Source organism: Ursus americanus, chromosome 18 (genome assembly GCF_024610735.1).
Source record: "Ursus americanus isolate L20-20 chromosome 18, mUrsAme1.1.p, whole genome shotgun sequence".
NCBI lineage: Eukaryota > Metazoa > Chordata > Mammalia > Carnivora > Ursidae > Ursus > Ursus americanus.
The window spans coordinates 3178228-3193378 of record NC_142144.1 but is presented as its reverse complement, the minus strand read 5'-3'; the positions used below and the strand labels follow the sequence as shown (position 1 = coordinate 3193378).

Below are 15151 nucleotides of genomic sequence, written 5' to 3'. Positions count from 1 at the left end.
GGTCCCCTGGACAGGTTCAGGGGCAGAGCTGCCCCACCGCAAGGCTGCCTGAGGGAAGGGCAGCATTGGCCCTGGGCAGACTTGGGATCACAGAGAGAGACCCCTGGTAATGGTGGGGACCCTCAAACCCTTCAGGAGCAAAACGAGAAACCCATTCCGTTCCAAAGAGCAGAGTTTGGGGGCTGGGAGCCCCACTGCCATGTTTCTCTGTGCCTCTCCTGGCGTGATGCTGGTGGGGGCAGATGCCACCAGAGCGGGAAAGGCCTCGTTGGGGAGCTGTCGCCCCAGCTTTGTTTTTCCACCACCAGCTGGTTACTCCCACACCGAAGGAAAACACTGAAATTTGCTTCCTGAGAAATTCCCCGTTTCTTCAGTGAAAGCAAACAGCGTCAAAAGCTTCCACAGTTGGCAAGTGGCATTTGGGCCATCTCCCAGGAGCGTGGGGACCCAGGGGGCTGTGGCCTGCCCCCGAGGGCCCCAACCTCCCCCTCCCGGGCCGACAGGACCCCAGCCCGCCGCACGGCAGCTGCTGGCAATAAACCCGCCCGGCAGCGAACTGGTGTCCGAAAGATTATTAGCCAACATCGGCTCGGAAATAAATATCCTTGCCACATAAAAGACGCACAGCTGGCTAATTGAGCCAACGGCGGTCTCCTTGCTCTCCGCACAAAGGAGTAAAATGATGTGCGCTCCGTGCGTCTGAGCCCCAGGCGCTATTTTCAGACTCCCCGGGCAGGAAGGACTTGGAATCCAGCACACCCTCCGGAGAATTCCGGGGCAGCACTGTCACACTCCGGTCTTCTCAGAACGTCCCATAGGGAGGACTGGGCCCGAGGACAGCGAGGAAGCCCACAGGGGCCGGAGGGCCTGGGGTGCAGCCTCGGGAGCTCCCTCTGCTCCAGAGAGCCCCTCACCCCCCGGGAGCTTGGAGCTTTCGGAGTGGGGGCCACGCTGCGAGCGAGGGGCGGCTTACCATGGGCTGCTGCACCTCCACCTTGATAATGTCCTCATAGATGTCGTCGCCCTCGTCCTCGCACGGGACGCAGTCGTAGATGTCCTCCCCCAGGTCATGCTCACTGTGCGGGAGGGAAGCACGTCAGGCGCATGGAAGGGAGGGCCCAGCCAGGTCTACACGGGAACGCAGCACAAGGGGCCTCGTGGGAGGAGCGGGGCTCAGGACCACCATGAGCCCCTCCCGCTCGACCTCCATGTTCGGGTCCACAAAACGGGGGTGGCGTACCTGCCTCCTGGGGCTTCTCTGTGTTTACACCAGGCGGCGTAGAGAGCATCGCCTCGCGCTCCACCTGCCCCACGTCTACAAGGACCTACTGTGACCACGCCCTAACTTCTCCACCCGTTAGTGAATGCTGGGGGCTCACGCCACCACGCCCGTGACCTGGAGCCCCGCGTGCTCTCGGTCAGCCCCGGGCATCCCCAGCACTGTCGCGGAGGTGTGCGGGTCAAGGAGCAGAGCTCACACGTGGATGCCTTCCCTACTAGGCGGTAAGGAAGCAGAGGGAGCGGAGAGGAGCACGGAGCTCGTGATGCAGCTTTGCAAACAAGTGTAAGGAGATCACCACTCACTTTAGACTCTAATCAACCACCATGCTCTGATTTTACTCCAACAAACTGTCCCCTCAGCCTTGCCCGACTTGGATCCTAGGACACCTCCTCCGGGAGGCCCTCGGGGATCCCCAGCCCAGTCTGTGATCCAGGACTGCCCCCTCCCCATGCTCTCATACAAAGTCTATCCTTCTTGCTGTATCTCCTGTTATTTTCTAAGTGTCTGTGGATGAGTCTGTCTCTTCCCTGGACAAACCCAACTTCTTAGCCCTTCTGAACAACGTTCCCAATAGACAGCAGGTGCTCAACAAATATATCCATCAGCAAATGAGCCAATCCAACTACATGCGGCGGGGCCACGGTGTCCCGGGCCCAGGGCTGAGCAGCTCTGCAGACGGCTGTGGGGGCCAGCTCGCCCTGGAGGCACATGCCATCCCCGTACGGACACATCTCAGAGCCCAGGCTCAAAGCAGCACCTGGCAAAGCTGATTTCCAGAAGGCACGGAGATTTGGAAGAGCATCTCCCCTCTCCAGGGCACTGGGTGGCCAGAGTTCAGGGCCACAGGGCAGCCAGGGACAGAGAGAGCAGAAATGATACCCAGCAGCTCTCATGAATGGGTTTCCAGCCCCGTCCCAAACCCGGCTTGTCATCTGACAGGCTGGGAGGGTGGGGGGCCGGGAAAGATCATTCAAGATCTACGTGAGATAGGGAGGGAGAGTTTGTATTCAGGAGAGGCCTCTGCAGCCAGCCAGAGGGGGCTCCCCTAAGCCCTGGGTGCCTCCCCGTGAGACTGAGCATGACTGCGGTGACACATCTGGGCTTCCCTCTGGGGGGGCTCGGGTGGGGAGTAGGTGAGCCAGCTCCGACTTGATGAGACCCCCACAGGCAGCCGATGAGCAGGGAAGGAGAGGAGGCCGCTGCGCTGGGTACTTCCCTCTGTGCCACTCCAGATGTATGGAAGCCCAGCACTGGCCACGGGACAGAAGCTGGCAGGGGACAGGTCACACCGCACTAGACCAGCTCACAGACTCAGTAACGATTGCCCACCGGTGAGCCCTTCTGTGCCAACGCACCTGCTTGGCACTTGGAAAACACTGATCCTTTCTAGCCTCACACACCCTCGGAGGCGGAGAGCCCCGCGGCCGTTTCCATGTGGACAGCTGTCTGAGGCCCCACAGTGCAGAGCAGTGCCCCAGCGGTGACAGGGACTCGGCTGGGGACCCACAGGAACCCACCATCTCAGAGGTCCGTCCCCCTGGATGGGCCTTGGGAAGGGCTGCTCGTGTTGACACAGATCACCTCCTCTGCCTCTCCAGATGCCGTCCCCAAGGAAATGGCTCTGGGAGCGCTGCCCGCCACGTTCCTTGGTGTCCAGCAAGTACCGGCAAGGGTTCTTTCTGGCAGGTGCCAGCCACCCCCGATTTCTGCCGTGCAGCAGAGCGAGGCGCGTGACAAAGCCACTGTCGAGAGTTCTGACACCGTGGAACCAAGGGGAGACTGGGAAGGTTTCGGGCTCTAAATTAGACACCTCGAAGGCAGCGGAGGCCATTCACACTGTCCGGAGACAGACATCGGCTTTGCTCTGATGGGCTGGGGGAAGGAGGTGGGGGCCTCTGACAGTTAAATATCCTAAGAGCTAATGAAATGAATAAAAATCACCGAAAGTAGGCCTGGAGAGGGGCCTCAGGTCACCTGGTTCAGGGGCAGCCAACTGCCAGCACAGGGGCCCCCGTCCTCAGCCCACGTTTGAGGGGGACATCCTAACTGACCCCCAGACTCTGTCCCACCCCCTTAGAAGGAAAGAACTCAGGGAAGTCCCACCATGGGTCAGCCACAGTCTGAGCTCGAGATGCAATTTCTTTGCTTCCCCAAACAAGCCCAAGGCTCTCCAGGGTACAGGTGAGAAAGCTGGGGCACGTGGTGCCAGGGACCTTACCAAGACCTTCTGGATTCTTGGGAGGCCATACTCCTGTTCTGCCACCTCCTGGTCAGCTGGACAGGTCACCACCTTCATTCACCGACCGCCTGATGATGGGCAGGAGGGGCACTGAGAAATCCAAGAGCGGATCTACAGATCTTGGGGTGAATCAGGCAGCAGCCCCATCCTGAGCCCAAAGAAGAACGGCGGTATGTTAATGAGGGAGGGGACGGTGAAGGGTGGAGGGTAGAGAAGCTTCCTGCACAGGCTGGACTTGAAGATACTTTGAGGCCTGAGCAGACGACTGGGTCCCAGAGAAGACTCCCTCTTCCCTGGAGCCACCTGTAAGAGCCAGAGCTCACTCACCCATCCAGCCCCGACATCTCGCCTCAGATCCACCTGTGCCGTCGCCTGCACGGCAGCTCATTCCCGTCTGCTGCCAGGTGCCGTCCACTGTAGGAACAACACGCCATTTGCCAACCCTTCTCCTTCCGACGAACGCGTGGGCAGCCTCCTCGTTTGGAGTATCTGGTTGTCCTGTGTTCTCTGCAGCTCTGGGTGGTATTAGCCTCTCTGATTTTGGCCCCTGGAAGGGGCATGTCGTGAACCGTCGCTACACTCTTACTTTGCATTTCCCCGATGGCTGATGATGTCCAGGATTTTCCGTGTATTTCTGGACATTTGTGCATCGTCCTTTGTGAAAGGCCTGCTCGAGACTTCCCTCCATTTCTAAAAATCAGTTGCCCTTTTCCTACTGAAAAAGAAATAGAGCTCTTTATATATTCTGGACACAAGTTTTGCATCAGGTATGTTTTGTGAAATTTTCCCAGTCTCTGGTTTTGGCTACTTATTTTCTTAGTGATATCTTTTGAAAAACATTCGTTTTTAATTTTAAAAAAGGCTAACATCACATTTTTCTCCTACGGTGTCCTGACTCTGTCCTGCGTCCCATCTAAGAAATCGCTGCATCTTGTCTAAGAAATCTTTGTTTTCCAGGGTGCTGGGATTTGTCTCCTGCTTTTCCGTCTAAGAGATTATAATTTTAGTGTTTAGCTCAGGTCTCTGATCCATCTCAGACTTCCGTGCATGGTGTGGGGTAGAGATCGAGGTCCGCTTCTCCTTAGGGATATCCAGGGGTTTCGGGACAACTGGTTGAAAACGTCCTTCTTCCTGCTGGATCACTTAGAGACCAAAACCACTGCCCATGCAAGTGTGGGTCTGTCTTGGAATTTTATAATCTATATCGTCAACCTACTCACCTATGTCTGTGGCAGGTGCAATTTGTTTTGATTACTTCCGTTTTTTAACAGTAAGTCCTAAAACCAGGTGGTTTAAGTCCCTAGCTTTGTTCTTTTATGAGATTGTTTAGGGCTATTCGAAGGTCCTTTGTATTTCAGTAGAAACCTTACAATAATCTTGTCCAAAAAAAAAAAAAAAAAAAAAAAACCAAACAAACAAAACCAGCCCGCTGGGAGACCAGGCACCTTAACAGTATCCTCTTCCAATCCATGAACATAGTACATACACCACCAGTTACAAGGTCCTCCTCCATTTCTCTCAACAATATCTTATGGTTTTATTACAGAGGTTTAGGAAGTTGGATAGTCTGGGGCCACTATGTTGGTCGGTTTTTTCCCTCTGCCCGTTGTCTCTCTCTTCTCCCTCTGGGGTTCCCGTTACACGTATGTTGGACCCCTTGGCACGGCCCCACGTGTCCGAGGCGCTGCTGGCATCTTCTTTTCTCTCTGTTCCTTCCAGTGTATTTCTTCCACTGCACGACCTTTAACGACCTTTAAGTCGGGGACTCCCTCCTCTGCCATCTGCAACTTCTATCAAAGCACATCCAGTGACCGTTCATTTCAGTTACCGAGCTTCTCAGTTTTAGGGTCTGCACTTGGCCCTCGTCGTTGCGTCTATTCCTCTGCTGAGGTTCCCCAACTGTACATTCATTTGGTGCACATTTTCCTCTACGTCCCCGCCCGTGTTTACAAAAGCTGCTAATTGTAACATCAGAGTTCCCTCCGGGTTGGTTCCTACGACTTTTTCTCTTTTTTTTCTCAATAGGACTTTTTCTGTGTCGTTGCAAGTTTGATGACTTTGTACTGAACACCAGGCATGACGAACGATGTGCTACGGAGATTCCGTTATTTCTACTGAATACGTGTTCTAACAGACCGTCGACTCGGCTGGACTCAAACTTCAAACTCTGTCTTTCCAGCAGTGAGCAGCAAAGCAATACTGCTGAATTTAGCTTCTGGAAGCTGGATTTTTTTTTTTTTCCTGGCAGCCTCAGGGTCTTTCTTGTGTGTACGAGGTTTAATGGTCAGCCAGAGATTTCGGTGGATTATTAGATCCTGGGGCTCCTGCTCTCTCAGGTCTCTCCCTGCCAGCATTTCCCTCCTAACTCTCTGCTGCCCTACCAGCCTCAATGTCTTTCCTCTGACACCTCAGGCTGACGGGAGTGCAGATTTCTACCTGGTCAGGCGAAGGCTACAAACCCTCCAATCCCACACACAGTGAGCGCTCCTTGAAGAACCTGGGGCTCCTCCAGGTAAGAGTGACAGGACACTGTCCCTCCCCCCTCCCTGTGCTCACAGAAGGGACAGGACCACACAGACTAGGACCCTGGGAAGACACCCAGAGCAGTTACCCCAACACACATCCCAGTCTGTTTCCTTCCTCAAAATCAGTGAAGACAAGGAACATTCATTCATACGGGATCCCTCTTCACGCACCCCTTCCCATTCACCTCTTCCGACTCACTCAGGGCTCTGTGGCTAAAGACAGGCAGCCAGAAACACAAGACGTAGAGCTGTGTTCTGGTGTCTTAACTTGCGACAGAAAAATCTGAAAGACGCAGGCACCGTCCCTTCCCTCTGCTCTGCACAATGTTACCCAAAGCCTGCCGGAGACCAGAGAAGCGAATCATCAGTCATCTGCCTATGATGGCCTCAGTTTTCCCTCCTCTGGGGGTCCTCATCATACAGCCGTAGACCACTCACACCCCCATGCTTTCTACGTTTACCTTTCTTTCACGTACAGAAACACTCTCCCAAACGTTACTTAGCTCAGGCCAATGAGCTCTAAGAAATACAGGTTTGTGATATTACCCGAAATGACAAGACACCTGCACTAGAATCCCCTTCACGCCTGTTCCACGCTATGGGACAGGGGAGGGGGTAAAGGCAGCAGCGAAGAAGTGGGTTTCTTCTTCACTAAAGTGAAATTATGGGGGCCCCCGGCTGGCTCAGTTGGAAGACCATGCGGCTCTTGATCTCGGGGTCGTGAGTTCGAGCCCCACGTTGTGTGTAGAGGTTACTTAAATAAATAAACTTCAAAAAACATTATGAAAGTAAAATCAAACATATTTGTGTAACTCGGCAACTAAGATAAAACACCCATCAGATGTGATTTTTAAATCAACAGCTCTCCTCAGACCAGTTCTGTGCCAGCAACTTGTCAATGGCGTCCACGCTACACCATGCACCTCGCCGTCCAGGTGGGGAGACGGACAGGGCAGCAGCTACAACTGAGATGCTTCTAGAATGCCGTGGCATCATCTGCGCAGGGCGACAAGCTCTGGTTCCCAACAGTTCTGACCCTCTGGCCAACATGGGCACAGACGTCCCACTGTCACCTTTTTAGCAAAGGCATCATCTCCAAAAGTGAGTTTCCCAAACGGGGTCAGGGACAGATGACACGTCTTAAGCATCTGTTACAACAGATTAGTTTATGTCATGACCTGCTGGGCCCGGTGCACCTGACGGCCGTGGCTATTGGAGGGAAGGAAAAAGAAACGACAGCTATGGCAGGGGAGGGGAGCGTGAGTCCCCCGAGTGTTGGAGTGTCCTGAGTGTGGCGCACCGACCAGGAGGGAGATGCACGTGCATGAGGATCCTGGCCTCTGGTCTCCGGTGACACAAGCCTCCTGGGTGTCCAGCGATGACCCGGCACCCAGAACTGGGGCCTGTACACAGTCCCATAGGGGCGAAGGTCTCCCATCTGGGCCTGGCGCACTTGAAGCAACCCCAGCCCCACCTCCCACTATCCCGCAAAATCCAAAAACGCCTTCTGAATCAGCAGAGGGCGATCCCATCTGCTCCGTGTCGCTTTCGTCTGAGATCGTCCCGATTACACCCTGGCTCTTTGCCAATCGGTCCCTCAGGCCAACAGAGACTCATCTTGGGGAGGTTCTAACTCACCAGAGGCTACATGTCACGGAAAACCTCAAGGTCCGTGCCACACGGAAGCTGTGCATGTCACAGCACTCGGTCAGCACTGGACGAGAGCTGGCGGGTCCTTACCTCCTCAGGCCAGACAGGGGCACGCCAGCGGCAGGAACTTGACTCACTAGTCCGCTCACCCGGAGGAGAAGCAGCCAGACGCATCAGAGATCAGCCCTCAGCTCTGCCAGTTTCTGGCTGCGTCACTCTGGGCAGGAGGACCTAAGCCTCAGTCTCCCCATCTGCGAAGTAGGAATAACCCCACCCTGCCGGTAAGGTGGTTGGAAGGATCAGCCACGATGAACGTGCAGGCCTGGCATACAGCAGGTGCTCAGTAAGGGACGGTGGGCTGCCAGCATCGAGGGTGGGAGGGGAGGCTCAGTGGGACGATAGTTAGCACAGGGACCTGCGCTCAGTGAAGAAATAAAACACCGTCCAGGTTTTGAAACACTTGAGGCTGGGAGTCTGGAGGCCAGGTCTCAGAGCCAACGGGGACTTTGAGGGCTTCAGAGACGGCCCTTCCCTGTCCCGCTGCCCACGAGCGGGCCCAAGGACGGTGCGAACGGGGCGGGTAGGGGAGATCCTGAACCAAATCGGAAAGGGCAGGTGAGCGTCCTGGGTCGGGGCCAGACCCACGCCCCGGCAAGACCCACCTGGTTCCCCTCCTCGGACACGGGTGGCCCCGGCCTCCCCAGCCCTCACCCACTGTTCCGCTGGGGGGGGGGCAGTGACCGGCCCTCCCACCTCTCCCTCTCCCGCTCCCCCTTCTCCCTCTCTCTCGCGGGCTCATCTTTTCGCTCCTGCTGTTTTCCAGCAGGCAGCCGCGCTGACAGATGCTAAATCCCAACAATTATTTTCGTCCTCACAATGGCCCGCTGCCCCCCAGAGAGGGCAGAAACCCGCCTCCCCTCCCGCCGCAGACCCCGCGGCCCGGCCCCTGAAGCCTGGCCTGCCTGCCCCGATTTTGTTACAGAAAGTCAGCTGCTCCGAGAGGCCCGCCGCCTGCGGAAAATCAAAGAAAGGCGAACAAACTCTCTGCTCTCGGCCTCCGGCGAGGCTGTGTTTACGGTGGACATAAAGCATCGCTACTGACAGGCGCGGATGTGCGTTCTGGCCCTGGGCTGTCTGATGCCGGGAAGCCGGACACCGAACCACCATTAACTTGTTACTTGGAAACCAAATCGGACATTTCCTGACCTCGGTCCACGCCGCGCAGCAGGGAGAGGGGGCCTCGGAGGGCCAGCAGAAGCCAGCTGTGGGCTGGGTGGCCGCACGTAGGGACAGACACATAGACCCTAAGCAGACCCTCACCCCAACCTGGGAGGGAGGGGCTGCTCTTCCTACAGCAGGGCCCAGAGAGGGCAAGGCAGGCCCCCTAGGGTGCCAAGCCATGTAGAAGCACACCAAGACGAGACCCTGGCTGCCAGACTCCCAGGGCAGCCCAGCTCTCCTGGCACCGTGCTCGCTACCAAAACCCTCTCTTTTCCCGGGGTTACTTTCTAAGTAGTACAAGGGCATCCCCCCCCCCCCCCAGGGCTGGGTGATCAGGGGAAGGTCCAGAGGAGTGTCCTGGGTCACAGCAGCAGATGGCTCAGGGGTTCAGTCCCTACACTGTCATGTAAAGTGTGCTGTGTGACCACAGGAAAGTCACCTAACCCTCTCTGAGCCTTATGTCTTCAATGGCAGAATGGGGACAGGACCAAGCCACTTTGCAGTGTTGTGAAGGCTGAGATGATGGGGCCTGGCACTCGGGGACTGCTGCTCGGGGCCTCAGAATGGGAAGACCAAAGGCTCAGGACCTCCCCACTACCGCCAGGCACGTCGTCTGTGCCAGGGCACAGGGCTCAGGTCAAGCTGCCTGCCCTTAAGGGGGAGCTCAGCTCTGGGGGCGGGGGACAAACACAGGAAGGCTATAGTGACACGGTGACAGAGACAGTCCTGGTGTGCTTTTAATCTTCCGGGGAAGGAGCACTTCATTTGGCCTAGTAAGGCCAGGGTGGCTTCCTGGAAGAGGTGCCCTCCAGGCTGGGTTTTGTAGGATGCAGATTTGTAAGCCATTACAGCAGGGATCATGCACGTGACAGGACACTGTGTGCTGAAATGCAGGGTGTTATGCGTATTCATGTTTCAAGCAGTACTTTTTTAAAAGATTTCTATTTATTTATTTGAGAGACAGAGTGTGCGAGAGAGAGCACAAGTGGGGGGCGGCAGGGGGGCAGAGGGAGAGGGAGAAGCAGACTCCCTGCCAAGCACAGAACCCAGACCCCGGGATCGTGACCTGAGCCAAAGGCAGACGCTTCACCGACTGAGCCACCCGGGCGCCCCCTAAGCCACGACATCAAGTATGTATTGAACACAAGGGAAACAATGTTAAAAAGGCCTGGTCTTTATACTCAGAGCGTCCCAGGAGCGAGTATGGAGAAAGAGATTTAGAGAGGCCCTGATTAGACAGAAGGCGAACCTCTCCCAGCCAAGCCCAGCTGGTCCCTGCTTCCTCCTGGGACCAAGATGATTGTGCACATCTTGGAAACTTCCCTCCACACTGGCCTCCCCCCCCCGCCAGCAGAGACTGTGAAATCAGGCCACAGAACCGCTGTGACCTGCTTGGTCACGAAAGGACCCGGGGCTAATTAGGTATCAAGAATAAAAATTCACGTAAGTGTGGGCTGTATCCAGGGGCCTGCATCCATCTGAATATTCAGCAGGGCAGAGGGGCGCCGGGGCATCTGCTCTGCATTCATTCATGAGGGCCCCTCGTGCAGACTCGAGCACAGGGAATGAACAAACCAGGGGTCAGGAAGCAGGGTTTCAGGCCAGCCCGAGCAGCTCAGGCCCGTGTACCAAGGGGCCGAGATGTTCCAGGAGGGCAGAACGGGAAACCTCAGAGCCGTGGGGAGCAGAGCATTGGGCGGCCCATCTCACCAGCTGTGGGCAGCTGTCTCCACAACCAGAATGAGAGGAAGGTCCTAGGAGCCTGGTTACCAGGCAGGGTTTGGACGGACGGCCCTCTGCCCAGCCTGTCCTGTAGCCAGCTCTGGAAGGGCGGCTGGTCTGGACCACAGGGGCAGGAGAGAGAGGCCAGGGCTCCAGGGCTGCCTGCCCCACCACCGGGCCACACATACAGACACGGTGACTTTGGGGGCAGGACTGCCAGCCCTGAATTCCTGAGTAACCCACAGAGACGCAGCGGAGACCCAGACCCTCCCCGGACTCTGGCCCAAAATAAGGCAGTAAGCAGCCCAGCGGGGGAGAGGGAAGGTTTCTTAAATCACACTTTGGCAAGTCCTATGCTCCCTCAAAGTGTACTTGCAGCAAGACCTCCCCCAGGAAGCCCTCCTGGTCTCCTGGCCTGACCCCCGTGTGGAGTTAGAAGAGCAGGTCCGTGGCAGGCCCTGTCACACAGTCCTGGGGCAGGCGGCCTGCTGAGCCATGCGGACCCTGTTAAAAGCGCAGCTCTGCCCCTGCGCTGCTGTGTGCAGGTGCCCTCATCCCTCGGAGCCAGGGTCCGGTCCAAAGGGGGACCCGCACGCAGGGCTCCGCGTGGGAACAGACTCCGTGTGTGCGCCACGGACGCTGCCTTCACGCTTTCCACTCGGCCAGGCCCCACAGCCACGCGGGGCCTCCCGGAGCCCACATGAGGATGGACAGACCCTCCACAGGGTTTGGGGCCCACGTGCTGCTAAGGACGGCCAGCTGGGGACCGCACACGCCTGGCCCACCGTCGGCACTCCCTGAGACCTCAACGGCCAGATGAGAGGCAGCTCAGCCACACAGAAGGTGGCCTCGCCGGAAGAGGGCTGTGGCATCACTGTGCCCGGCTGTCACCGCCTTAGCAGCGCAGAGCCGGGGCCCTGAATTCTGGGAGGCGCCCTCGAGCACTGAGACCGCAGGGCACGGGGACACCTGCGCAGAGCCCAGGGCTCCCTGGCCCCCCCGCCCCCTCCGCCAGCCTCCTCCCGCTGACACCTCCACTCTGGGGGGCTTTCCTTCAACCTCCTTCAGACGGTGGGGCTGCTGGGGTCCTCCCTGGGGGCTGGGGAGGGGCCGCCCGCCCCACAGTGCCAGGGGGCTGCTGTTCGTTTTCAGCGGGGCTGTTTCTGCATTGTCTGATTCCAAACTTGTCCCCTGTGGAAAAGCGATCCTTTGGGGTGAACAGCAGATGTCCCCAAACCTGCCCCCCCCGACCCAACACGGACGTCCCCACACATGCACGTATCTGTGAAACACTGAACTTTCAAGCCACACAAGTGGCTTTAACATCAGTGAACTTGGGATGGTTTTCAAACAAGCTTTCCGTGCAGTGGGCAAGGGCGGTGGGCGGGGACAGGCTGTCACTCGGATGGGGGTCACAGTTGGGTGCAGCGACTGCTCCCCATTTCCTGCCCATGAGGGGGCCCTCGTGGCAGGCCGGCCCCCGCCCCCTGTGCACCCCGCCTCCCTCTCCGGGGACAAGAAAGACCCCCGCTGCCAGACGACGTCCTCGCGCCCTTGAAGGAGCATCGACTTGGGACACTCCTTCTACATTTCATGCATCTTAAAAAATTATCCCAACGATGCTAACATGACACGTTTAAAGCTGTGAAGTCATTTTACGATTCAATAAAGCATGCAGCTCTACATTTATGGATAAATTATATCCCCTGCCGTGCCACAATCACATTTGTTTAAGCCCGAAGATCACTCCAACGCCCAGGGAAGTGACGGGGGTGCTAAGCAGCGGGCTCCTCGATCATAAAGCCGTGGATCCTGCAAGCTCGAAGCTGCTTTCATTTCAGAGGTAGGGAAACTGAGGCCCTACAAAGGACCTGATGTGCCCCGAGTAAGACAGAACATCACCTTTGCAGTTGCTCAGCTTCAGATAAGCAGGCCTCGCCGGCACGCCCCGAATGAGTGGCACTGTGTCACCGGGCAACCGAGGCCCCTTGAAAGGATGGAGAATGTGACGGAGCAAAGCCAGAGCCCGGGTCACGACCCAGCATCCGGGGGCGCATACAGCAGAGAAGCCGCCTGAGATCTCTCCAAGCTCCCGCTCCAGGGAGCTCCCAGCAACCCCTCCAGACAGGAGCCACCACGTGTCGGGGCATCGCGGCCTCCCCACGCAGCCATGGACCAGGCACCTTCCACCTTCCTCCCCACGCAGCCATGGACCAGGCACCTTCCACCTTCCACCTTCCGCCCTTCACGGCCCGCCACCCGTCACTGTGGGCTTTGGCACCCCGTCGCTGCCTCCCACCCCCTGCACCGCCAGGCAGGACAGCTGAGCAGAGCTGGGGTGTCCTGTTCCTGTGACCCACCCAAGCCCCTTGGCCTCATTTGGGGCAAGAAACCCCACCATCCGTTCCTAGTCCCTAAACACAGAAAAGGTGTAGGTTCCAATTCCAAAGCCGCCGTGTCCAAATGCCAGGAGAAGATCCCGGCAGCGGAGCCCCCCACACCGTCGAAGAAGGCAGAGGGGGCTGGGAAGAGAGAGCCGAGTGCCTCTGTTCCCAGTTCCGCGGTCAGGGATGGCGCCCCGGGAGCTTGAAGTGGGCCATTGAAGCGGCAATATTTCGTGCTAATTTTTTCAACCAGCTGCTCTATTATTTGATTATACATTATTCAGTGATCTCGGAAGTGAGCTTAGAGCACTTGAGAACGTACTGTTAGCCCAGCATCACCCCTTCAAATGTGGGGAGGGCTCCGCACAAGCTCCTGGAACCGTGTTCTGGACCCAGGACTGGGGCCACCGGCCACACGTGGCTGTGAGCTCACAAATGTGGCCCGGTGAACTGAGCTGTGCCATGAGCGTCAAGCACGCACCAGACTGGACCCCGTGCCGCGGGGGAGAAGGCAAGCTACTGCATTAGTGATCGGCCACGCTGGCTTGCACACTGAGCGAGTACCGATTTTGGATACATGGGGTTAAATAAAAATACACTCTTACATTTAATTTCACCTCCTTCTGTTTCTACCAGAAAACCTACAGTCACGCATGTGGCTTGTGTTCCTGTTCTCCCGGACGGCCCTGCCACGGCCATTTGGAAACGGGGGAGGGGCGGGAGGGAGCCAGAGTTTTGGTGAAACGGGTAGACGGGACTGCCATCCTCGCCTGGGGGCTCATAGTGTGCACACTGGGCGCTGTGCCGCCCACAGTATCATTGATGGTCTTCCCGAAGCCGACCCTGACACCTATGGGTTACACACAGGGAAACCGAGGCACAGAGGTGGGTCACTTGCCAAAGACCATGCAAGCAGGAGGTGACCAGGTAGCCAGGCTCCCGGGCTATGTCCAATGGGTAGGGCTTTGCTGCTTCGGACACAAGACGTGGCGGCAGCAGGATGGACGGATTCCCCTGCACGGCCAACGTCCCTGCTGCAGGTGGCCCAGAAGGGGGCTTTCGCTGGGGAGCAATGTCCTGCGGGCTGAGGCTGCAGAGCTCTCTGTACCCTACTGGGGACACTGGGGACGGTGAGGGCTCCAGACACCCCCAGTAAGAACGACCCCTCTACGGGGTATTCCAAAAGGGCCCCCCATGGGAGACCCACGTGACCCTCCTGGGGTCCTAGGAGGCAGGGTGTGGGTCTCATTCCCCCTTACGCGTCCAGCTCCTGACCCTGCACTGGCACGCAGGGAGGGCTTAGCTGGCCACTGAACAGACACATGACCGACTGTGGGAAATGCGTACGTGGTGCCGCCACTCGTGGCGGTCCCTCACCGGAGCCCCGAGAACCACACCAGCTTCCCTGCGGTGGGGGGCAGCGTCCGATAACCTCAAAGAGCTGCTATGTGTCTGAGGTCTGGGCGACCGGCAGGGCCCTCCGGAAGCACAAGGCGATCATCACTTCGGACACCTGGCCAAGAGCCCAAGGCAAAGAGTTAGCCGGCTGCGCTCGAAATGTCACTGCCTGCTTCCCTCCGCTGCCAGCCGTCGGATCCGAGCCGGTGCCCCAGCTCCAGCCTTGCAGCCGCCTCCTCTCCCCCAGCAGGGCCAGGTACGCAACGGCAGGTCTGTTTGTGTCTCGTAAATTGTCATAATGGATAAATATCAATCCCAAGCCCAGGGAGACAAGACGCTAGAAAATCGTGCTTTTCAGTGAAAGGAGAAGGGGGGAGAAAGCATGAAAAATTTATTAAACTGGCACCGCTGGGACCAAACTGCGAGTTAAAGACCTGAATTCACCCCCCTTCCCTGCAATTCGTGATTTGCGTCGGCAATAACCAGGGTCCTAAGGAACTCACTGGACTAAGGAGGCGCGCTCCTGACATCGCAGAATAACGCTGCCGGCACGTGCCCCCTGGCCTGGCTTCTCCATGCGAGCGGAGTCACGTCCCGGGTCTGGTTCCAGGGGTTGGTCACGGGGGGAATGGGCACCCCAGGGCCACGGCGGGACTCGGGGCACAGGAACACAGCACTGAGCACACACCAGCAGCCCACGGAGGGCGCTGGGATCCCCAGCTGGTCCGAG

At 57.5% G+C, this 15151-nt stretch overlaps 1 protein-coding gene across 2 annotated transcripts in view; it reads right to left on the bottom strand.

The window, feature by feature from the left end:
* VAV2 (vav guanine nucleotide exchange factor 2) overlaps positions 1–15151 on the bottom strand; it is a 168240-nt gene that overhangs the window by 42653 nt on the left and 110436 nt on the right. For both annotated transcript variants that reach the window (XM_045771281.2, XM_045771280.2), the window contains exon 5: positions 974–1076. In XM_045771281.2, coding sequence (XP_045627237.2) covers positions 974–1076 — 103 coding nt within the window. The remainder of the gene's footprint in view (positions 1–973; positions 1077–15151) is intronic.